We start from the raw sequence: 25,038 nt of genomic DNA, 5'->3' as shown, positions 1-25,038 counted from the left end.
CCATGAATAGCCCTTAGGGCAATGCAATTTCCCTCTAAAAACAATCAAACAAAACCCTATTCCCATGGTAATTATGTAAGACTTCAGTTTGCCATTTGTCTTGGACGTTGGTATTCGCCTAAATGGAGGTTACTAAAATACCATTAAGATGTCATTCAACTTTCACACCGGCAGCTGCTCTCCCCTTATTTTATGCCTATAACTTTTCATCTTTTTGAGTTTATCCTCTTACCCTCTACCCTTTTTGGCCACAAGTAGGCAGACACTTCATTTCAAGTTGTTAGCCTTTAACATCAATTTTTCCCCTTTTATATGTCTTAGCTGTCCATAGGTATTTGAGTGACAGTATTCACAGATTCATAGACAGCAGCTCTGTATCATGTGCAATGCATATATAATCACGACCTACCTCAATGGCCTCCATTGGAGGGTAATAACCAAAAAATTTTTTTCTTTATTTCCTTCTAAGCTATAAAATAAATAAAAGGGAAGACTTTTACACATAAAATAAGGTTTTCAACCTAAAAGCTATTAAGAGATAGTATTTCTATCTCACGTTTGCCTTCTTCTTCTTCTTTAACGCTCATATACCTTTTATTTGAACCCTATATTGCAATGGTCGACATATAAGTCCTGTTTTAAGATAGGGACATTTCGCCCTGAATGTGGATATCGAATTGGTGTCATTGAAGCGAGTAGGTAAGCAAGTCCTCCAATGATGCTCCTGGTGAAAACATTGAAAAAAAAATTTTTACCGGTGGCGACATTTGGGAGGTTCAAGTCAAGTAAAAACTTCTCCCCATAGAGGTGTCGCACTGCGGGAAGCTGTTGGGACTCGGGTATAAAAAGGAGGTCCTGTATCATTGAGTTTAAACTTGAATCGGACAGCATTCATTCACATGTGAGAAGTTTGTCCCTGTTCTTAAATGAAATGTTCATGGGTCAATTTTTGCTCTACTTCCTTATACCTTTCTTTGGTCATTTCGCCATAATATGGATGTCAAATTCGTGCTCTACTCCTACATACCTTTCATTTAAGTCCGAAAATGTATTGGTCGACAAAAATATGTACGGTTTGGAGGGTGTTTTGAGGATTGGGCTGGCACTCCGCCACTTAGCCCTAAAAATAGGTATCAAATTCGTTCTTTAATACCAAAACCTTTCATTTGAGCTCCATATTGATTTGTTCGGAAAAAAAGTTTAAGGGGTGCTTTGGGGCTTACTCCTTTTCTACTCACATTCATTTGAGTCCTATATTGTCATGATGGGTTAAATAACCTATTTGACTTTAACATTAATTTAAATGTCATGTTTCTAATCTAATCCAAAAATGCTTTCCTTTGAGTCCCATGTAGCCATGGCTAATATGCCCATTTAGGGGTAACCCGTAATCTTTTCTCGGATGCCTTTCATTTGAGTCCCAATGTCTGTTTCGCGGAGTTTTGGGGTTGGGACGGCCCGATGGGTATTTAGACTAAAATTTTAATACACTATTTGTATTCTACTCCCCAATTCTAAAATTTTAATACACTATTCGTATTCTACTCCCCAATACCTTTCATCTGATATCCATATTGTTCCGATAGGTCCACTTTTGATTTTGGGAGGTGTTTTTCGGGTAAGGGGAGGGTGCGCCCCATTCCGATTATCGAAAAACTATATAGCCTATGTTTCCTTCCAGACAAACCTACAAAATCTGTGAAAATTTCGAGAAAATCGTTTCTTCCGTTTTTGATTCTATACGGAACACACAAACAAACCGAGTCCCCTATAGTCATGAATGTCTAATATGGTTATTTGGGACGTTTTTGGGGGTGGGGGTGACCCTCTATACTTCGATTCGTAATCTATTCCCGAATATCTTTAATTTGAGCACCATATCAATTTGTCTGCTTGGAGGAGTTTTGGGGTTTAGAAGACTTCCTTGGTACTTTCACTAAACTCTAGTACCATATTCGTATTCTACTGTTCAACACCTTTCATTTGATACGCATATTGTTCCGATCGATCCACTTTTATTTTTGGGTGATACTTTTGGGGTAATACCCGCCTTGATATCGCAAGGCGGGCTTTGCGATATCAAAAAATTATATAGCCTATGTTTCCTTCCAAACCAACCTACACAATCTGTGAAAATTTCAAGGTTATCGGTTCAGCCATTTTTGAGTCTATACGAACAAACAAACAAAGAAACAAACACAAATTGGAAAGTTTCTATCAAAAATTTTGGAAAAATATTTTTGTGGAAAATTATGGGAAAGAATTTTTTAAAGTCAAAATAGCTGATATCTGTGAGCACCACACAGGCTAGAACGTGGAGGTCCGATTTGTGTGGTGTTCATTGCTGTTACAAGAATCTTAGCTGCGAGCTATCAGGCGCGTCCACAGGTTGCGGATAGTCGAATGCTCCATACGGAGTAGCTGCAATGGCAGTTGCGGACAACCAGCCGTATCGAGCGAAGGGTCTCAGTGAGAGACCGGGCGGCACCGGCTCTTGCATAAACACTGAGTGCCTATGATGTTCGATATGACAAAGCGAGTTATTGGCGCTTTTTAATAACCAATGGCCACCCTGTTCCCCTGGGGATCGAACCTTTGGATCGGAGCGAGCTTGCTCACCTACAGGAGCTTGACGAGGATCGCCACCTCGACATGAAAATGTGGCTACAACAACTATACTCTACTCTAATCTTCTGTACGCTACTTTACTTTACTCTATTCAACCTTTAGTCTACTTAACTCTACTCTATTCTACTCTACTTTAGTCAACTCAACTCTACTCTACTCTACTTTAGTCTACTCTATACTACTCTACTCTCTCTACTCTACTCTACTCTACTCTACTCTACTCTACTCTACTCTACTCTACTCTACTCTACTCTACTCTACTCTACTCTACTCTACTCTACTCTACTCTACTCTACTCTACTCTACTCTACTCTACTCTACTCTACTCTACTCTACTCTACTCTACTCTACTCTACTCTACTCTACTCTACTCTACTCTACTCTACTCTACTCTACTCTACTCTACTCTACTCTACTCTACTCTACTCTACTCTACTCTACTCTACTCTACTCTACTCTACTCTACTCTACTCTACTCTACTCTACTCTACTCTACTCTACTCTACTCTACTCTACTCTACTCTACTCTACTCTACTCTACTCTACTCTACTCTACTCTACTCTAGTCTAATCTACTCTACTCTACTCTACTCTACCCTACTCTGCTCTGCTCTACTACTACTACTACTACTACTCTGCTCACTGTTAAATTTTTTTTTTATTTCGATTTTTATTTTCCCTGGTACACAACAATGTCCCCCGGTAATCTTCATTTTACTGCTGAACATCAAAATCATCTTTATACCCTGCACCATAGGATGGGGTATACTTATTTCATCATTCTGATTGTAACACCTCGAAATATGCCTCTAAGACCTCATAATGTATATATATTCTTGATCGTCATAACATTTTAAGTCGATCGAGCCATGTTCGTCCGTCCGTCCGCCTGTCTGTCGAAAGCACGACCTATTGGGTCGGTTGGGATTGTAAATGGGCAAAATCGGTCCATGTTTTGATATAGCTTCCATATAAACCGGTCTTGGGTCTTGACTTGTCGAGCCTCTAGAGGGCGCAATTCTCATCCGATTTGACTGAAATTATGCACGTGGTGTTTTGGTAGCACTTCCAACAACAAATCGGTACATAACCTGATATAGCTGCCATTCAAACCGATCTTGGGTCTTGACTTCTTCAGCTTTTAGAGGGCGCAATTCTAATCCGATTTGGCTGTAATTTTGCACGTGGCGTTGACTTCTTCAGCTTTTACAGAGCGCAATTCTAATCCGATTTGGCTGTAATTTTGCACGTGGCGTTTTATTATAGTTTTCAACAATTGTGCTAAGTATACGCGCTAATCGGTACATAACCTGATATAGCTGCCATACAAATCGATCTTGGATCTTGACTTCTTGAGTCACTAGAGGGCGCAATTCTTATCCCATTTTGCTGAAATTTTGCATGAGGTGTTTTGTGATGACTCCCAACAACTGTGCTAAGTATGGTTCAAATTTGTTCATAACCTGGTATAGCTGCCATATAAACTGATCTTGGATCTTGACTTCTTGAGCCTCTAGAAGGCGCAATTATCATCCGATTTGGCAGAACTTTTGTGCAACTGCTTCTCCCATAACCTTCAATATACGTGTCCAATACGATCTTAATCGATCTATAGCTTGATACAGCTCCCATACGCCCTGGATAAGATCTCCCGATCTTGCACCTTGAGCCCCTACAAGGCCCAATTCTTATCCGAATGGACTAAAATATTACACAATGACTTCTACAATGTTCAGCATTCATTTCATTTATGGTCCGAATCGCACTATAACTTGATATAGCTCCAATAGCTTAAAAGTTCATATTCATTATTCTTTGTTTGTCTAAAAAGAGAGGTGGTGGTGGAGGGTAAATAAGATTCGGTTCGGCCGAACTTAGCACTCTCTTACTTGTTTCTCTTATACTCATTTACCTTACGGGCATATAGCAAATTCTTTTGTGAGCATGAACAAGTTTTTTATTCTGCTCTTGTTTAAGTTGCAACCGGAAAAAGGCTGTAATGTGTAATGTTACCCTGAAGAAAATGATGTTGAAGCTTCCCTTGCATTGCATTTCAGTATAAATGAGTACATGCTACCCTGGGAATAAAGCAACTGGTACAGAGCAATTCTTTTCCATTGTCTAGCTCTGTAAATAGAATTTTTGATGGAATTTAAGAGTTTCCAACTCGTTCAAGGCACAAAAAATTGATATGAAAACCAAAAAGTAGATATTGCCCGTACCAAAAAAAAAATAAATTGTTTTTGGGATGGGGTCAAAAATCAAGTAATCATAGAGTATTTATTGTATAAACCATCAATAAACCCCATGTTGACTGTTTTTTTTTTGGAGCAAGATAACAACAGAAGTGGTTGTTTCGTTCGCATAATAAATATTAGAAAAAAAATATCTTTTTGATAAAATCATAGAATTTGCATTGAATGTCATTGTTATTGGAAAACATTGTGATAAGCTACAATTGATACCCATGAATTTAAGGCGTTATCAGTCAGCAAGGGTATCAGAGGGTTGATATATTGGGTTTACGGTTTCTTGAAATATACTTCAGAGCAGACTTCCTTTTCGAAAAAAGAACTGCATTAAAGCTCTTGGCTTAGTTTTAATTTCTATGCTTACACAGTCAAAGTGGAACAATGTGATCTTGATAACAGAAACAAGCAGTGCAGTAGTGCAACGCACTAGCACATTGGTGGCAAACGAAAATTGAAGGGGGGTTTTTAAAATAAAACAAGTAAAAGTGTGCTAAGTTCGGCTGGGTCGAATCTTGGGAACCCACCACCATGGATTCTGCTAAAAATTTATGCAAAATAAAATAAATTGTAGGACATAATTTTATTCTACATACCAAACTTCTGTCAAACCAGCAAAAAATTAAAGCTTCTAGGAACCGAACACGAATGATCGAGAGACCGGTTTACATGGGAGCCGTATCAGGTTATAGCCAAATCGGACAAAAATTGCGGCTTGTAAGGGCTCAAGAAGTCAAATCGGTTGATCGATTTGTATGGGAGCTATATCAGGTTATATAAGCGATTTGGACCGTAGTTGACACAGTTGTTGACAGTTATAACAGAAGACTACACCCAAAATTTCAGCCAAATTGAAAGAAAATTGAGGCTTCCATGGGCTCAAGAAGTTAAATCGGGAGATCGGTTTATATGGGAACTGTATCAGGTTATAGACCGATTTGGACCGTACTTGGGACATTTATTGAAAGTTATTACAGAACACCACACGTAAAATTTCAGCCTTATCGGATAAAAATTGAGACTTCCATGGGCTCAAGAAGTCAAATCGGGAGATCGGTTCATATGAGAGCTATACCCGGTTATTGACCGATTTGGACCGTACTTGGCACAGTTGTTGACAGTCATAACAGAACACTATCTGCAAAATTTCAGCGAAATTGGATAAAACTTGCGGCTTCCAGGGGCTCAAGAAGTCAAATCGGGAGATCGGTTTATATGGGAGCTATACCTGGTTATTGACCGATTTGAATCGTACTTGGCACTGTTGTTGAAAGATATCAAAGAACACCAAGTACAAAATTTCGGCCAAATCGTACAAAAATTTTGGCTTCCAAGGGCTCAAGAAGTCAAATCGGGAGATCGGTTTATAAGGGAGCTATATCAGGTTATAGACCGATTTGGACCATACTTGGCACAGTTGTTGACAGTCATAACAGAACACTATCTGCAAAATTTCAGTCAGATCGGATAAAAATTGCTGCTTCCAGGGGCTCAAGATGTCAAGTCGGGAGATCGGTTTATATGGGAGCTATACCCGGTTATTGACCGATTTGGACCGTAGTTGACGCAGTTGTTGGAAGTCACATCAGAACACTACGTGCAAAATTTCAGACACATCAGATAAAAATTGCGGCTTCCAGGGGCTCAGGAAGTCAAATCGGGAGATCGGATTATACGAGAACTCTACTAGGTTATAGACCGATTTGGACCGTACTTGGCACAGTTGTAGGAAGTTACCAAAGAACACCAAGTACAAAATTTCAGCCAAATCGGACAAAAATTGCCGCTTGTAAGGGCTCAAGAAGTCAAATCGGGAGATCGGTTTATATGGGAGCTATACCCGGTTATTGACCGATTTGGACCGTAGTTGACACAGTTGTTGGAAGTCATAGCGGAACACTACGTGCAAAATTTCAGCCACATCAGATGAAAATTGCGGCTTCCAGGGGCTTAAGATGTCAAATCGAGAGATCGGTTTATATGGGAGCTATACCCGGTTATTGACCGATTTGGACCGCACTTGGCACAGTTGTTGAAAGTTATCAAAGAACACCAAGTACAAAATTATAGCCAAATCGGACAAAAAATGCGGCTTGTTAGGGCTCAAGAAGTCAAATCGAGAGATCGGTTCATATGGGAGCTAAATCAGGATATAGACCGATTTGACCTGTACTTAACACAGTTGTTGGAAGAACCTAACAGAACACTACATGCAAAATTTCAGTCAAATCAGATGAAAATTGCGGCTTCCAGGGGCTTAAGAAGTCATCGGGAGATCGGTTTATATGGGAGCTATATTTAAATCTGAACCGATATGGCCCATTTGCAATCCCCAACGTCCTACATCAATATTAGGTGTCTGTGCAAAATTTCAAGCTACTAGCTTTACGCGTTCGACATCTATCGTGATTTTGACAGAAGGACGGACGAACGGTTAGACGACGAGACAATCTAGAATATATTTACTATATGGGGTCTTAGACATATATTTCGAGGTGTTACAAAGGGAATTACTAGATTATTATACCTATCCTATGGTGGTGTGTATAAAAATATATAGCATAGGTTTCAAATTACAAGGTAATCGGTTTGAGTCGTTTTTGAGTCTGCACGGAACAAGGCCACCGTAGCGCAGGGGTTAGCATATCCGCCTATGACGCTGAACGCCTTGGGTTCGAATCTTGGCAGGAACATCAGAAAAATTTTCAGCGGTGGTAATCCCCTTCCAATGCTGGCGACATTTGTGAGGTACTTTGCCATGTAAAAACTTCTCCCCAAAGAGGTGTCGCTCTGCGGCACGCCGTTCGGACTCGGCTATAAAAAGGAGGTCCCTTATCATTGAGCTTAAAATTGAATCTGACAGCACTCATTGATTTGTTAGAAGTTTGCCCCAGTTACTTAATGGAATGTTCATGGCCAAATTTTCATTTGCATACCGAACAAACAAAATTAAATTTTTTTAGAAATTTTGTAAATTTTTTTCCATTGAAAATTTTTTTTTTAAATTTAATTTCTATAGCAAATTTTGTCAAAAAATTTTTTATAGTATTTTTTTTTTATTTATTTCTCAGGATTATTTTATCAAAATTTTATTTTTTCTCATTCCCAAGAAGTATTTTTTCGTCATACAATTTAGCAAACTGTTTTTTTGAAATTTTCTTCTTATAAATTTTAAAGTTTTTTCTTTTTACAAACATTCACTCACAACATTGAAGTGCTTGTGAGTTCACTTGCCTAAGGTCTGGGCTAAATTTAGTTGTCTCTTCAAAATGCATTCCTTTCCTTTCTGTTACACTTTGCATTAGCCATTGATGTGTGTTGTTGTGTTCTGAGGGTAAATTTAGCTCAAAAGTTCATTGTAACTTTCAAAAATATGTCGTGACTTTGTCGTCGTCGCTGTCGCCATCACCATCGTCTTTGATGTAAGGTGTTGTTTTTTTTCTCTTCAATTTAAGTGATTAAACTAACATTTTGTTGTACAAAAGCCGGTATGGCTTGTTCAGTTCTCACAGAGGCGATGGTTGGCTTAGATTAGCAAAAGGGGGGATACATTGTAAGCAGCCTCCATCACGTTTTCCCTCTTATCATTGCACAATATATTATTTAATTTAAAATTAATCTTTGCAAAATTGCTGTGTTTGAATAGATGGGGCTATGATGATGGTGAATGATTACATGAATTGAGGGGTTAATTTTATAAAAAAAATAAATGAAAGCAATATAAAAATTTTCTCTTTGTGGATAATCTTTTTGTAGGAACATCAAACATGGTTCCGCTCACTTAAATATTTGATAAAATCTTTTATAGAAAAAACAAACAAGTAAAAGGGCGTTAAGTTTGGCCGGGCCGAACTTTGGTTACCCACCACCTCGGGTATATACGTAAACCACCTTACGTCATAATCCGGTGAAAAATGCATAGCTTATGCCCCCATAGCAGCTATATCGAAACATGGTCCGATTTGGACCAAAGTCGGCACGGACATTGAGTGGTCTAATAAGTACAAGTAATTGTTCAATTTTGTAGAACAAAATATTGGTCTTTTTGGTAGCTATATCCAAATATAGACCAATCTGAACCATATACGACAGGGATGTCGAAAGCCTAACATAAGTCACTGTGTCAAATTTCAGCGAAATCGGATTATAAATGCACCTTTTATGGGGCCAAGACTTTAAATCGAGAGATCGGTCTATATGGCATGGATCTGGGCCAAATTGAAGAGGGATGTCGAAGGGTCTAGCACAACTCACTGTCCCAAATTTCTGCGAAATCGGACATTAAATGTGTCTATTATGGGCCCAAGACCTTAAATCGACAGATCGGTCTATATGACAGCTATATCTAAATATAGTCCGATCTGAATCATATTTGCGTCCTATGTTGGGAGGCCTTAAACTACTCACTGTTTCAAATTTCATCGAAATTGGTTAAAAAATAAAGCTTTTATGGGCTTCAGACCCTTTATCGGGAGATCGGTCGGATCTGAACCATATTTAGGTCAGATGTCGGGGGGTTTTAAATAAATTTAAAAATTTTCAGCGAAATCGGGTAATAAATAAAGCTTTTATAAGCTTCGGACCCTTTATCGACAGATTGGTCTATATGGCAGCTATATCTAAATATAGTCGGATCTGAATCGTATGTGGGTCAGATTCAAATTCAAACTGAGTTAATAAAGGCAACTTTTTTATTTTTATACCCACCACCATAGGATGGGGGTATACTAATCTAGTCATTCCGTTTGTAACACCTCCAAATATTCGTCTAAGACCCCAAAAAGTATATATACTTTGGATCGTTTCAACGTTCTGAGTCGATCTAGCCATGCCTATCCATCCGTCTGTCGAAAACGCGATATCGGTCGAACGTGTAAAGCTAGCCGCTTGACATTTTGTGCAGATACTTAATGTTGATGTAGGTCGTTGGGGATTGCAAATGGGCCATATTGGTAGAGCTTTAGATATAGCTCCCATATAAGCCGATCTACGGATCTGAATTCTTGAGCCCTTACAAGCCGCCATTTTTATCCTATTTGCCTGAAAATTTTGCATGTAGTGTTCTGTTAAGACGTTCAACAACTGTGCCGAGTATGGTCCAAATCGGTCTATAACCCGATCACCCGATTTGACTTCTTGAGCCCCTAGAAGCTTCAATTTTTATTCGATTTGGCTGAAATTTTGCATGAAGTGTTCTGTTATGTCTTCCAACTAACTCCCATGTAAACCGGTCTCTCGATCATCCTTGTTCGGTTCCTAGAATCTTTAATGTTTGCTGGTTTGACAGAAGTTTGGTATGTGGAATAAAATTATGCCCTTCAACTAAATTTATTTTGTATAAATTTGGTGTATGATTCCCAATATTCGGTCCGGCCGAACTTAGCACGCTTTTACTTGTTTTTTATTAACCTTCTCACTTTGTAACATCTTCTCCTTGTCTTTGTCGAAGTTATTTTACCTTCTCAAATAAATTATATTTTGAAAATTACCCTAATAGAATTACATTATCAATTCTGTATATATATTATCCCATAATATCATCGTCTTTACGTACAATGTTTACAAATTACGTTTTATTCAATTATATATGAGGGAACAACAAAATTCCACATAACGTGAAATTCGTCATTCTTCTTGTAGATAAAAAAAAAGAAAATATTAACATTTAATTCTATCAACGTACAAAAAAGTGAAAGCCTTAAAATGATCATAACGCTCATTTCTAAAGTCGAGGCAGGTTTAAGTGGCGAAAAAAATTGCTTGCAAAATTATATGTGAAAATATTAAATTTAAATATTATATGTAATCAATATTTTAGTAAAATTACCTAAAAAATTTAAAATTAAGGAAAAATTTCCTTAAAAATAAGATGTTTTCCTAAATTTTATGAAAAAGAATGCATTTCGACCAAAATGCGGCTCTCTGGAAACATGCCCTCAATTTTGGATGGTAAATGTATTCTCTTCCTAAAAGCCTTTCATTTGAGGTCCATATTGTCCGCTAGGTGACCTTTTGGGTTGATGTGAGGCCGGCCAAATAATGCCCATAAATTTGGTCAAGTCAGATTACCAAAATGTTTTGGGGGGATTTTATTGCTTAGCTATCGGTTTTTGGAGCCAGCTGCAAGTTTTTTTGGACAGTTTACGGCTATAAGATCCCGCTACAGACTTTTTGTTCGCAATAACCGGTTTTTGGGTTCAGCAACGACTACAACAACCGAAACCGGTTTTCGGGTCTAGCAACCTGTTGTTCGATTCTAGCTACCTGATTTCGGCTCCAAGGACGGGTTTTATAACACCTTAATTAAATTCGGTTTCAACTACCGGTTTTGAAGCCACTACAGGTTTCGGCTACAACAACCGAAACCGGTTTTCGGATCTAACAACCCGTTATTCGATTCTAGCTACCGGGTTCGGCTCCAAGGACGGGTTTTAATAATATCTATTCGGTTTCAACTACCGGTGTTTTTAAGCCACTACAGGTTTTCCGGACCAAGCTGCGTATACTATCAGGTTCACATCCAAATGACTTTTAGGGCCCGAGTATCATCATTTATTCTGACAACAATACCTAGCCAAATTAATCGATGTATTTTGCTCAGTTTATACAGCTCTTGATTCATACGAGACCGATATTCTCCATCAACTCAGATTTTTCCATACATTTTACGAAGAATTTTTCTTTCAAACACTCCAAGTACTATCTCGTTTGGTAACGCAAGTACCCATACTACGGATCTATATTATAACACTGATAGTGTCAATCTCTTTGTATAGTGTAATTTTTGTCTACCGAAGTTTTTTTGCTTCTAACTGTCTGTTCAGCTGCCGCTTTTTTTTCTCTGCAACCGGTTTTTTATAACCAGCTGCTGGTTTTTTGAGCCAGCCCACCGTTTTGACCTGTTACGTTTTTTAGGGCCTGCCAACATTTTTTGGGAACAACTGTCTGTTTTTCGTACAGTTTTTAGGGCAGCTAGCGGTTTTTCAAGACACCTTCCAATTTTAGTTCGGTTTTTGGTTCATCTAATAATATTCGGGTCCAGCAACCGCTTTTTAAGGACCAGGTACCATTTTTTTTTCTTTTTTGGGAGCAGCTAAAGGTGTTTCGGTCCCAAATGCCTATTTTTTCGCAACCTGTTATGGGTTTTCTTACCCAGTAAAATTTTTTGTTTGACTATCATGTTTTTATCCAGTTTTTGGTAGCAGCTTCATATGTTAAGGGGTTTCCGGATCAGATTCCCAGATTCCCTAAATGCCTATTTTTTGGAACAACGGATTTTCTGGAACCGATACCCATTTACTCGTCACCGGTTTTTTATCCCGTTTTTTTGGAGCATATTTAGATGTTTCGCACAAAAGTACCTGTTTTGGAACCAGCTACAAGATTTTCAGGCTCAGCTATATATCGTATCCAGTGACAACACTAGTACGTTTCTAGTGACAACACTTAGTAAAGTGTGTTATGTGTCTGTCGAAGGGGCTTTTGCTTCTAAATTGTCTATCTTTTTATTTGTTGGGGATTGATGTCCCAGCAACCGGTTTTTTGAAGCTGGTTGCTGATTTTTTGGTTCAGCCTCTTCGTTTACCTTTTGCCTATTATAGGATTTGCTCCCAGTTTTAGAGAACGTCTGTCGCTTTTTCGGACAGAGGCCCCAGTTTTTAGGGCAACTAGCGGTTTTACGGGTGAGCTGTCGATTTTTTTGCAATTGTTAGTTTTTTGTTTTATCTAATAATTTTAGGGTCCAGTAACCGGTTTTTAAGGACCAGCTACCAGTTTTTTACTATATTTTTGGGAGAAGCTAAAGGTGTACCGGACCCAAATGCCTATTTTTAGAACCAGCTACGGGGTTTCTTACCCAGTTACGATTTTTGGAACCAACTTTCTTTTTTTTATCCAATTTTTTTTTTATCAGATTCAGATGTTTCGGGTTTTCCAGATCAGAGACCCAGTTTTTGTTCACAAATACCATTTTTGGGATTTATCTAATGATTTTCGGGACCATGAGCTGATTTTTTGGACCAGCTACCGGTTTTTATACGGTTTTTGGGAGCAAATTAAAGTTTTTTGGGCTAAAATACCTGTTTTGGAACTACCTACAAGATTTTCAGGCGCAGCCACCGGTTTTCGGATCCAGTGATCGGTTTTTGAGACCAGCTCCCTGTTTTTATCCGGATTTTGGAAGCACCTTAAGGTATTTGTTAAACGGTCCCTGGGTTCGAAAATTGGTCGCTGGGCATTAGAAACCGGCGCAAACAATTGGGCTGGTTTTTTCGCCGGTTTTTTTAGGCCCATCTACCAATTCTCGAACTCAGAAACGGTTTACCCAGATTTTTGGAACTCGCCACTGATTTTCGGGCCCACCCACCAGTTTTCGGACTCAGAGACCGATTTTTAGGGACAGCTGTTATGTGTTTCGGAAAAAATTCACTTTATAGGGCGCACCTCCGATTTCGCCAATATTTGGTATATAGCTGTGGTGTGTTCATCTACATAATCTGCTATATCCATAATCTAAGCACTCTATCTGTATCGGTTACCTGATTTCCTTGTTTGTCTCTTCAGGAGGATGTGTCCATCAGTCGGTCCATCCGTCTGTCGGAAGCACGATAACTTTCGAAGGAGTAAGGCTAGGCGCAAACTTTGTCATTATCTATGAAAATAAAATGTTTGCAAAACTGTATAACAGAGGAGAATAAACAACGAATGCAAAAGGTGCTTTCAAATTAGTTTTCAGGAATTTCAATATTCCAAGGAGTGCCTTTTAATCTTCATTAAGGTAAACAATTTAAATTTTTTATGATGTGCTCAATACTCTTACTGGGAAGCTAATTTGCTGATGATTCAATAGTCTATCAACAACTACCTGAGTTAGGGGCAATTTCTCAGTATAAGGTTAGAATTATCTCTGTCGATATATATAGCAAATACACAATGAAGGGAAACTCAATGTCGAGATATATTTCGTGTATGAAAAAAGTATAATCATCTACTGGCCATACCTTAAAATTTGCTCGGTGCTTGAGAAAATGCTCCCAACTGTTTAAAATTTGATTTTCTGTGTTACTTGGAAGTATAAACTAAGCAAGTTGGCAAGAGACACACCCTGGCCAAGAAATTTAAAGCACATACGACTACATATAGCCATATTTGAATAAGCAGCACATATGTCTTGTGCAAACAGTCAATAACTCTCTGTCCGTCTGTTTGTCTGTTTACTTGTAACACATTCCCTACCTTTTTGCGTGTATAATAAATAACTCCCCTTAATAGGGTATATGTATCAGCACTCCTTGTTGTCCAAATAGGGAATACGTGGCTTCAAAAACAAAAATCACTGTTGTCATAAACAAATTCCAGGACATTGTTATGGCACCTCCCTCCCATCCCCCATACACAATGACATGCAAGTTGGAGGTTTTTTTACTTTACTCGATGAAGTGTTACGTTTTCCTTGGGGGAAATAAATGTCCCACATACAAGAACAACGCAAACATTTCGTATACAAATATCCCTCAATGAAGATGGAAGAGGAAACCGTTCAAAGGAAAGTCACTGGCAGGCAAGCATAAAACAAATACACGGAGGAATGAAATGAAAATTATTTTTTGAGAAGATTTTTATGAAAATTAATATTTCATTGAAAGGAAAGTTACTGGCAGGCAAGCGAAAAAAAACTTGGAAAAAAGAAAAAAAAAATCAATTTTTGATGAAATTTTGTGAAAAAAACAGAAATTTTTACAAGATTTTTATTAAAATGGAGAAATTTAATGTTGTACACGCAAAAAAAAACTTTTGGAATGTCTTTGAGACAAGCAAATGTATTTTATTGAGAAAGAACAATTTTTATAGTATACAGAAGTCTATAGCAACATTTCCCTCCAGTGTTAAACGTTAGTCGTTAATATGCCACATTTTAATGTAAAAATCACTTTGGTTATGGTACAACTTTTAGAAATTTCGTCTGTGGTAAAAAAAAGTCTCTTCTACGCTAAAATTCAAAACTTCTTTTGAGCCAAAAATATTTCGTTTACAGCAAAAATATGGTTTTTTACACGAAAATATGATTCATTTGGTTTTTATCTTGTGTCTTTTCTGTCAGAAAGTATAGATCGAAAAACGACTAATTTTTAATTATTTCCAATGAGTAAAGCTCAGTCAGACAGTATAAGTGAAATCGCGATCGTGTGCGGCTATAAGCTCCGAAAAATTTGGAAATTTTTCCTTTGGGTAGAAAAACTGGTATTATATACAATACCACGAACAAAAAACATTGCACCAAAGGGCTCCTGACTGTAGGCAAAGAGAATTTCCACAGCACTTAGTTTGTTTGACAATATTTTGCACCATAAACAAATATCCACCCTTTGTATTCCCAATATTTTCCATAAAAGAGGTTTACTTGTCGAAAAGTTCGTTTATGCCTAATGTATATTTTTTTTTGTATAGAGTTGTTTTACATATGTACAAAAAAAATAATTCCATTGCCAACGAAATATCTCAGTTCTTTGTTCTTATGCCAATTTTCCAGGACATAATCTATCATTTGAAGCAGAACGCAAAACATTTTTCCAAACTTTCAGTTATTGTGCACTTCTAATTACGTAAGCGAAAGAATCGTTTAAGCGAACGTACCAAAAAGAACGAGTCGCATAAGCCAAAAAAAAATCGGGTAAAGAAACGAAATTGGTAAGGCAACGAATCTTGAATGCAAACGAAACAAATAAATGACTTATCGCATTAATGACCAATCGCGTAAGCGAACGTGTCGCGTAAAAGAACAGTGAAATAACAGAGAATAAGAAACAAATAGAATAAATGAAAAATTTTGTAAGGAAACGGCTAGCTTACGCGAATGAATCGTGTAAGCGACGAATGGCGTAAGCCAACGAATTGCGAAAACTAACGAATCACGAAAGGCAACATGCATATGCAAACGAATTACCAACAAACCTTATATTTCCTTAACTGGGTTACCCATATCTTGATACCTCTGACCAAGCGGTTGCAATCAATATGATTGGCAAGGTTTGGTTCGAAGATATCCTGGTCACTGCTACTATCGAAATGTTCTCTTATACCCTCAGTACAATCTGTGTATGTGTAAGCGGAGTATATATCAAAGAGCCGGAGTACAGTTGAAACCGTATAATTGAAATACGCTTTAGTGAAAAATACCGCTTAAGTGGAACTTAATGAGAGAACCATATATTTTTGGTGATATTCAATACATTTGAAATCGCTTAAGTGAAATATCGTTTAACTGAAAATACCGCTTAAGTGAAAAAAATTTAAACCCAAAATTTCTTTTTTATATGCAACTTAAGTCGCATAAGTGAAAAGGAAATTTCTATGGAAACTTTCTGGGATTTGAAAATATTTTTTTAAACAAAAATATTTTGGTTGCAAAAATATTGCTTGTTATTGCTTTTGCTAATAGTTGTCATTGACTTTTAAAAAGTGAATTTCACTTTTTCAACTAGTGTTTATATGCATAATTAGTACGGCGATTTGAAAATTCCTTCAATTCATTCTTACCGCTTAACTGAAAACGAATTTCATTTATCCGAACCTCGCTTAACTGAAAATCACGGATAAGTGAAACAAAATAGACGCATCTTAAGCGTTTCAGATATCCGGTTTCGACTGTATATATAGTATATATATACTCTATTGTCTTGACATTCAAAGTCGATCTAGCCTTGTCCATCTGCATGTGGAAATCACGATAGCGGTCGAACAAGTAACGCTAGCCGCTTGAAATTTTACACAGATGCTTCTTATCATATCGGCTCAAATTTGGATATAGCTCCCATATAAATTGCTCCTTCGAGCCCCTAGAAACTGAAAATATTATCCGTTTGGGCTAAAATTGTACCGTGCATAACCTAATATAGCTCCCATATAAACCGATCTCCCAATTTGACATCCTCAGCCCCTAGGTACCGCAATTTTTATCCAATTCGTTTGAAATTTTGCACATGGTGTTCTGTTGCGACTTCAAACAGTCGTGCCAAGTGGGCCAAATCGGTGTATAACCTGATAAAGGTCCCATATAATCCTTTAACATCCTCAGCCCATGAAAAAATTATTCTCGCACGAATGTCGATTCCGGTGCACGCACGCTTGACAAAAGTTTTAACCACGCATGATCACTCACAAGAGAATATCACGACTATGTGAAAATCCCGACTCACGGAGAAAAACACCAATCCGGAGAAGCTTACGGGAAAAATCATCAATCACTGTAAAATCACAATTCATGTTTGAAAAAATCGTTTTTCGTGGCACCCACAACACGCATACCTCTAAGGCAGGTCGATGAAGACGGCCCTTCACGAAGTGCTACGGGAGACGTCCCTCCGATAAAAGGAGGACACATTAGCGGCCTTCTTGGATATAGAGGGCGCCTTCAATAACGTGGAGTTAGGATCGATAGTCGCAGCGTTAGACCGCACGGGGATTCATCGCATAATCTACCAGATCGCATTAATAATCCAGCCATAAAGCACTTTATTAGCAGGATTATTAATGCTAACCTGGGAGATAGTGTGGTCAGAAGGCGGGTGAGCCGAGAAACGCCCCAGGGAGGGGTATTTTTGCCGATTCTATGGAAACTCGTGATAAATGAAATCCTGTTGGATCTGGCCGGAGATGGTACAAAGATAATCGCTTATGCCAACGAGGCGTTGCGACGTCGGTTTGCTGGTCCGAGGCAGGTTTCTGTCGAGGATCAGCGAGATCATGGAAGGGTCACTGAGGAGATTGCCGCGATGGGCTACCAATCAAATGAAGACGGAGCTGGTGCTTCTTCACGCGCAGATACAGAATACCACAGGTCAGACTTCCGTCCTTAGACAGAATCACCCTGCAGCTGTCGAAGGAGGCGAAGTACCTTGGCATAGTCCTTGATTCGAAGCTCTCTTGATAAGGAATATCGAGGCCGTAAGGCATTCTGCACTATTTACTCCTGCACTTGCTAGGTTCATGTCTGGGTTTGCAGGGGCGCAGGCTCTCCTTTCTGGGGCGGCGGTTCTTCTGCGATCTGAGTGACCTTGCGAACTTACCTCCTGAGATTTGTTGACGTGACGGAATGGTTCCGACGGGATGCTTCCGTAAGAAGGTCCGGCGAAGGAATATACGTGCTTGCGTGGGGATGTGCTTTTCACCCCCGAGTTCAAACGGCGTGCCGCAGAGAGACACCTTTGAGGAGAAGTTTTTACACGGCGAAGTACCTCACATTTGGAGGGGATAACCAACGCTGAAATTTTTCTGATGTTCTCGCCAGGATTTGTACCCAGGCGTTCAGCGTCATAGGCGGACATGCTAAGCTTTGCGCTACGGTGGCCTCCTCTTATCTTCTTACTCTTCTCTTTCTTTCTAGGGTATCGCAATGGGCCAAACTGGCCTCCAAGTGAACTCACCTATGGTGGGCAACCTATTCAACCAAACCTTACCTAACGGTCACGAACGATAACGTGATTGGATTCTGATCGCACTTGCGAATCACGCGGTTACAAAAACTCATAACTCTCGTGCACACCTCCTTGCTTTGCTTAGCTTGTTACCCCTCTTCTCTCGAAGTCGTTCGCTTTTCTCATAATGAATGTGTGTCTGTACACTGATAGAAAAATACTTTGCAAATTCATGCACTAACGTTGTCATTTTCATACACAGGCGTTGTTGAAAATATTGTCAACAGTTGGGGTTGATTTTGAGAATGCGCTTTCTGGTTTCATGCACCGACCGTGTATTTATACCAAGTTCAAATGACTCCGACTCTGACGCACAATGATGGATGAATGGGCTACAGGTTTGATTCTCAGCATAACACAAAAACTTGTTGCTATCTTTTAAGAAAGTCCTAAGCACTACACATTGACATTTTGCAATCGTTAAACCTGTGCACTACACGTTGACAGAATATGAACAGCTGCATTTAATTCGTTCACAGAAACTGTTGTTGATTTATGAACATTTGTGTTTGATTTGATAACATATGTGTGCTGATTCACTTTTATGAACAAATGTTGTCAATTTATCAACGCCTTTCTTGGATTTTTGTTTTCTATAAATAGACGGAGTCGTCAGTCTTATGGCTTGTTACTTTTTTGGAAGTTCTAATCTCTAGGGAATTTATTTAAAATTTTCTTTCTCTTGAAAGTTTTTCACAACAAATCCTTCCTCTGAAGAATTTTATGTAACTTTTAAAATATCTTTAAATTTCATTTCGGAGGGAGATTTTTTCCATTTTACTTTGGTAATTTGTTAAAAATTTTATATCGGTGGAAGTTTTTAGTTACAATTTTATTTCTTAGAAATTTTGGTTAAGGTTATAACGTCATAGAAAATTTGTCTAAATTAAATTTTCTGGGACATATCATTCCACTTCGAAATTTTGTAAAAAATTTTTCAATCCTTTGAGAAATACTTCCAAAATTGTATTTCCTTGAGAAAAAGCGGAATCATTTTTTATCTGGGAAATTTTGCCATAATTTTAGTACTTAAAGCAATTTTTCCAGAATTTAACTACCTGAAAAATTTTGTCAAAGTTGAATTTATTGGAAAAAATTTCAAAACTACCTCAAGCCAAACTAAGCCGACAGCTAAAGAATAAAAGTTCAAATATACCGCAACAACAATTTTTCAAAATTTAATATCTGAAAAATTTTCCCAAAATTAATTTTCCGTGGGTATATTAGTCAAATTTCTTTTTTGTGGAAAATTTTGTAAAGTTTCTATTTATCTGTGAAATTTTGCCAAAATTTTATTTATTTGGAACATTTTTTTTTAAATGTCGTTGGAAATCGTCATCATTTTCTATATTAATTTAATTTTGAAAAATATCTGCTATTTAAATCAAACCACCAAGATTTTCCAATTTGATTCCTCTCTTGCAATTTTTTTCTTGAAGAAAATGTAGCAGTGATAATTGTGCCAACTTTCATTAACTGTGACAAATTTTTCAAATTAAATAGTGCAAATGTGTTAATGACAGCTGAGACAATTTGTCTTCAATCAAAGTTGTCACTGTGATAATTCTTCAACGCAACATTTGCAGTGATAAATAAAACAAACTTCTTTTGCTAAAGAAAAATCCAAGTAAATGAGGAAGACCAACTTTTTTATGGATAAAAAATAGTTTTTTTTTAAATATAAGTGCCAAACTTTTTCTTGAAAAATATTTTGCGATGATAATGGAAAGAGACTTTCTCAATAAGAGTTTCAGTGATAATTGAACAAAAAATTGTTATCTTTGGAAGGAAAAATAAATCTTTTCCGTTAAGGAAATTCAATGCTAAAAATTTCCTTTAAAAAATGTATTCCTAGAAAATTTTCCTAAACCCTGGAAAGCCATACTGTGATATCTCAACCTTGTTACATTATCTGTGCTAATTGCTTATCTGTGCTGTGGGGGCTTTGGAATTTTATTGCTCCAATAGCTTAAATAGGCTATTAAATTCTTTAATAAATTTATTATTTCTCTCTCATCATTTATATTTGGCCTAGGGTGATAACAAACAATTTGCCTTTGCCCACCACACCATATCCCCATGTATTGGTCTTGACTTTGAAGCACCATTGACCTTTGGTGCATAGGCAGAGAGTGAGAGAGCCACGTTAAAGAAGACCAATACTGGCGCATGCAGAAATAAACACCCACCCAGCAATCATCTCCTTAACATTGCTAATGACAAATAGGCAGGGAACGAACTATCGACAAAACGTGGCTTTATTTACGAATGTGACAAACAAAATGAGAGAAAGCCAACATGAAATAGCATAAACTTGGCGGATACATTCCGTTTTGGCTACAAACAACACACAAAAGGCGTATGAAATGTTCAAGACCTCAATGGGTGACATCACCAGTGCCTACAGTGCCGCCAATATTAATGGCCATGACGACGATGATGAGGATAATGATTGCTGCGACTGCGAGAAAAATAACTTAAATGCCAACAAGGAAACCAAATGCCAGTGGCAGTCACTTGGCTGGGATTTTCCTACTCATTTTCATTTGTGCTAATTCATTTTTATACGAGGCTCTTCAGGCACACAAGGGAAATAGAATGACAAAATTTCCTATAGAAAAGAGTTTTTGAAAAAATTTCCTATAGAAAGGATATTTTAACAAAATTTCCCATAAGAGGGAAATTTTGAAAAAAAAATGTACATATAACAAGTGCAAATGCAAATTTACCCATGAACATTCCATCACATATCAATGAGTGCTATCCGATTCAAGTTTTAAGCTCAATGATAAGGGACCTGTATTTTGTAGCCGCGTCCGAACGGCGTGCCGCAGTGCGACACCTCTTTGTGGAGAAGTTTTTACATGGCTGCCATACCAAATGGTACACTACCTCCCAAATGTCGCTAGCATTAGGAGAGGATAACCACCGCTGAAAATTTTCATGTTGTTCTCGCCAGGATTCGAACCCAGGAGTTCAGCGTCATAGGCGGACATGCTATAATCTGCGCTACGGTGGCCTCCAAGTAACAAGTAAAAGCATGCTATTCGACAGGGCCGAATCTTATATACCCACCACCATAGAAAAACACCACCTCCAAAATTTCAGGCAATCGTGTAGTAATTGCGCCCTCCAGAGGCTCAAAAAGTCAAACTTGGAGATCGGTTTATATCAGGTTATACACCGATTTAGACCATACTTGGATCAATTTTTGGAAGTCATCCCAAAATGGAATACGCAAAATTTCCACCCTATTGGATAAGAATTGCGCACTCTAGAAGCTCAAGAAGTCAAGACCCAAGATCACCTTTTATGGCAGCTATATCAGGTTATGGACTGATTAAAACCATTCTAGGCACAGTTGTTGGAAAACATAATGAAACACGTCATGCAAAATTTCAACCAAATCGGTTAGGAATTGCGCCCTCCAGAAGCTCAAGAAATCTAATCGGGAGATTGGTTTACATGGCGGCTATATCAGGTTATGAAGTGATTTAGATCAGACTTGGCACAGATGTTGGGAGTCATACCAGAAACTTCATGCAAAATTTCAACCCTATTGGATAAAAATTGCGCACTCTAGAAGTCAAGACCCAAGTTCAGCTTATATGGCAGCTATATCAGGTTATGGACCGATTAAAACCATTCTAGGCACAGTTGTTGGAAGTCATAATGAACAAAATTTCGGCCAAATCGGATAAGAGTTGCGGCCTCAAGAAGCTCAAGAAGTCATGACCCAAGATCAGCTTATATGGCAGCTATATGAGGTTATGGACCGATCAAAGCCATTCTAGGCACAGTTGTTGGAAGTCATAATGGAACACGTCATGCAAAATTTCAGCCAAATCGGTTAGGAATTGCGCCCTCTAGAAGCTCAAGAAGTCTAATCAGGAGATAGGTTTACATGGCGGCTATATCAGGTTATGAACTGATTTAGATCAGACTTGGCACAGATGTTGGGAGTCATACTAGAAAACTTCATGCAAAGTTTTAGCCAAATCGGATTATAATTGCGCCCTCTAGAAGCTCAAGAAGTCAAGACCCAAGATCGGTTTTTATGACAGCTATATCAAAACATGGACCAATTTGGCCCATTTACAATCCCAAGCATCCTACACTAATAAGAAGTATTTGTGCCAAATTTCAAGCGCCTAACTTTATTTCTTCGAAAGTTAGCGTGCTGTAGACAGACGGACGGACATGTCTTTATGGGGTCTTAGACGCTTATTTCGAGGTGTTACAAACGGAATGACGAAATTATTGTACCACCCATCCAATGGTGGAGGGTATAAAAATCAATTTGTGTTTGTTTGTTCCGAATAGACTCAACAATTAAAAGCGTTCGGCAGGCCCGAATCTTAGGAAACCACCACCATGGATTCTCCTAAAGTTTGGGTCGGTTAAGATTGTTTTGATATATCTTCCATATAAACCGATCTCGGATTTTGACTTCTTGAGCCTATTATGGGCGCAATTGTCATCCGATTTGCTTGAGGTATTTTGTTTTGCCTTGCAATGACTATGCTAAGATTGGTTCAAATCGTTTTATTACCTGATAATGCTATCACCTAAACCGATCTTCAAATTTGACTTGAGCTTCTAGAAGGCGCAATTGCTACCCGGTTTGGCTGAATTTTTACACCATTAGTTTCTCTGTGGCTTCAAAATAGGTTTATAATCCGATAAAGCACCCATATAAATCATTCGCCCAAATTGACTTTTCGAGCCTGCAGTGGGCTTCTAATAGTCCAGACTGGTACGGTCTGAATTCGTAGATATATTTCCTGCATATTTGAAAAATTAATTTATAGAACATGTCAATTGCGATCCATGGTGGAACATGGAACTTAACGCGCTTTTATTTGTTCTAGTTTATATATTCCCCCCAGCTTTCATACCACCTCCTTTCAACTGCTCTTATAATATTGTTATTTGACTTAATGTATTTCAACCATCTCTCAAACCTAAAACACTACATTTTTACAGTGTATTGATGACCAAGTCTCACCCTCCTTTTCCTCTCTCTCTCTCTGTCTCTTTTTAGATATGCCGCCTACTACTGGAAAGTGTCACGTGAGGGCCGTCGTTGCTACATGGATTATTATTACGCCGAACATGGCAAGCAAATGTACGGTGTCCCCTTGGGTGGCATTGGTGGTGGCACCATAGGTCGGGGCTATGCCGGAGAATTTTGTCGCTTCCAAATGCGTCCTGGAATGTATGAATACCATACGGTGCAGGCCAATCAATTTATAGTGACCATTAAGGATGTCAAAGGCGAGACTATCTATCAGAGTTTGCTGTCGAAAAGAGCTGGCAGGTAAGGAGATCAATTTGTGGCTTTTATAACCTTACCTATGGTTGTTTATTGCCATGGTGATGGTACCTGTTGCATGTCTGCTTATAACTGATGTTGTAAATTGCTATGGAAGTGCTCCAATATGTCAAAATTTTATTGCTGAGGTGCGTTGGCAATGCTTCACATTTTGGTTGTAATTTTTTGTGATTTTTTTTAAGAATGTGAAAACTAAGACCTAGTTAAAATTTACTTATAATTTCTATAAAAATAAAATTTTGGAAAATTTTCTATAAAAATAGTTCACAAAATGTTCTAAGAATTTAATTATTATAAAATTTAAACTTGACAAATTTTTCTATAAAAATAAAATTTTAAAGGTTTTCTTAAAAAAATTTACAAAATTTCTATACAATTCAAATTTTTAAAAAATTTTCAGTAAAACTAAAATTTTGACAAAATTTTCTAAAAATATTATATACAATATATAGACTCAAAAACGGCTGAACCGATTACCTTGAAATTTTCCCAGATTGTGGGGAGTGGTCTGGAAAGATTAATAGGCTATATACATTTTTGATATCGGAAGGGTGACGGACCCTCCCCCTTACCACAAAAGTACTGCCAAATAATAAAAGTGGATCGACCGGGACAATATGGGACTCAAATGAAAGGTATTCAAGATTAGAGTACGAATTTAATATTAAAAATTGGGTCCAAGTAACTGGGAGGCCGCCCCGACCCCAACGCCATAAAATAGGTTTATTGAACGATTATGACAATATGAGGCTCAAATGAAAGGCATTCGAGAGTAGATTGCAGATATGGCCAGAAAGGAGGAATAGGCTTTATAATTTGTTGATATCGGAAGGGGCGGACCCTGCCCCGTTACCCCAAAAACACAACCCAAAACCAAAAGTGGACCGATAAGCACAATATGGATATCAAATGGAAGGTATTGAAGAGTAGAATACGAATATAGTACTAAAAATTTTATTGGGGTCGGATGCCTCGGTGGCTTCCCAAAACCCGCTAAATGAATATATAGGCAAATCACGACAATATAGAGCTCAAACGAAAGATGTTTGAAAGACAAAAACATATTTGATTTCCAATTGGAGAGCCATGTTTTGGGAAGCCACCCCACCCCAAAATATCTCGCTAATCGGACGTATTTACCATGGTAATATGTGACTTATATAAAAGCTATTTGGGAGTAGAGTACGAAATTGATACTCATTTTCGAGACCCTGGCGTCCACCCCACCCCCAAACAGAACTTATATACCGATCATGCCAATATGGGGTTCATATAAAATGTTTTTGAAAGAATAGCACGAAGCTAATATTTACTTTAAGGGCCAAGTGTCTGGGTGGCCCCCCCACCTCCGAAT

General features: G+C 38.1%; 1 protein-coding gene across 3 annotated transcripts in view; it reads left to right on the top strand.

Moving 5' to 3' along the window:
- The window catches only part of LOC106092616 (non-lysosomal glucosylceramidase), a 60,571-nt gene that overhangs the window by 17,669 nt on the left and 17,864 nt on the right, over nucleotides 1–25,038 (top strand). For all 3 annotated transcript variants that reach the window (XM_013259518.2, XM_013259526.2, XM_059364858.1), the window contains one exon: nucleotides 23,394–23,669. In XM_013259518.2, coding sequence (XP_013114972.1) covers nucleotides 23,394–23,669 — 276 coding nt within the window. The remainder of the gene's footprint in view (nucleotides 1–23,393; nucleotides 23,670–25,038) is intronic.

This window comes from Stomoxys calcitrans, chromosome 3 (genome assembly GCF_963082655.1).
Source record: "Stomoxys calcitrans chromosome 3, idStoCalc2.1, whole genome shotgun sequence".
NCBI lineage: Eukaryota > Metazoa > Arthropoda > Insecta > Diptera > Muscidae > Stomoxys > Stomoxys calcitrans.
Note: the sequence above shows the minus strand (reverse complement) of the source record. Positions and strands in the feature narration are given on the sequence as shown.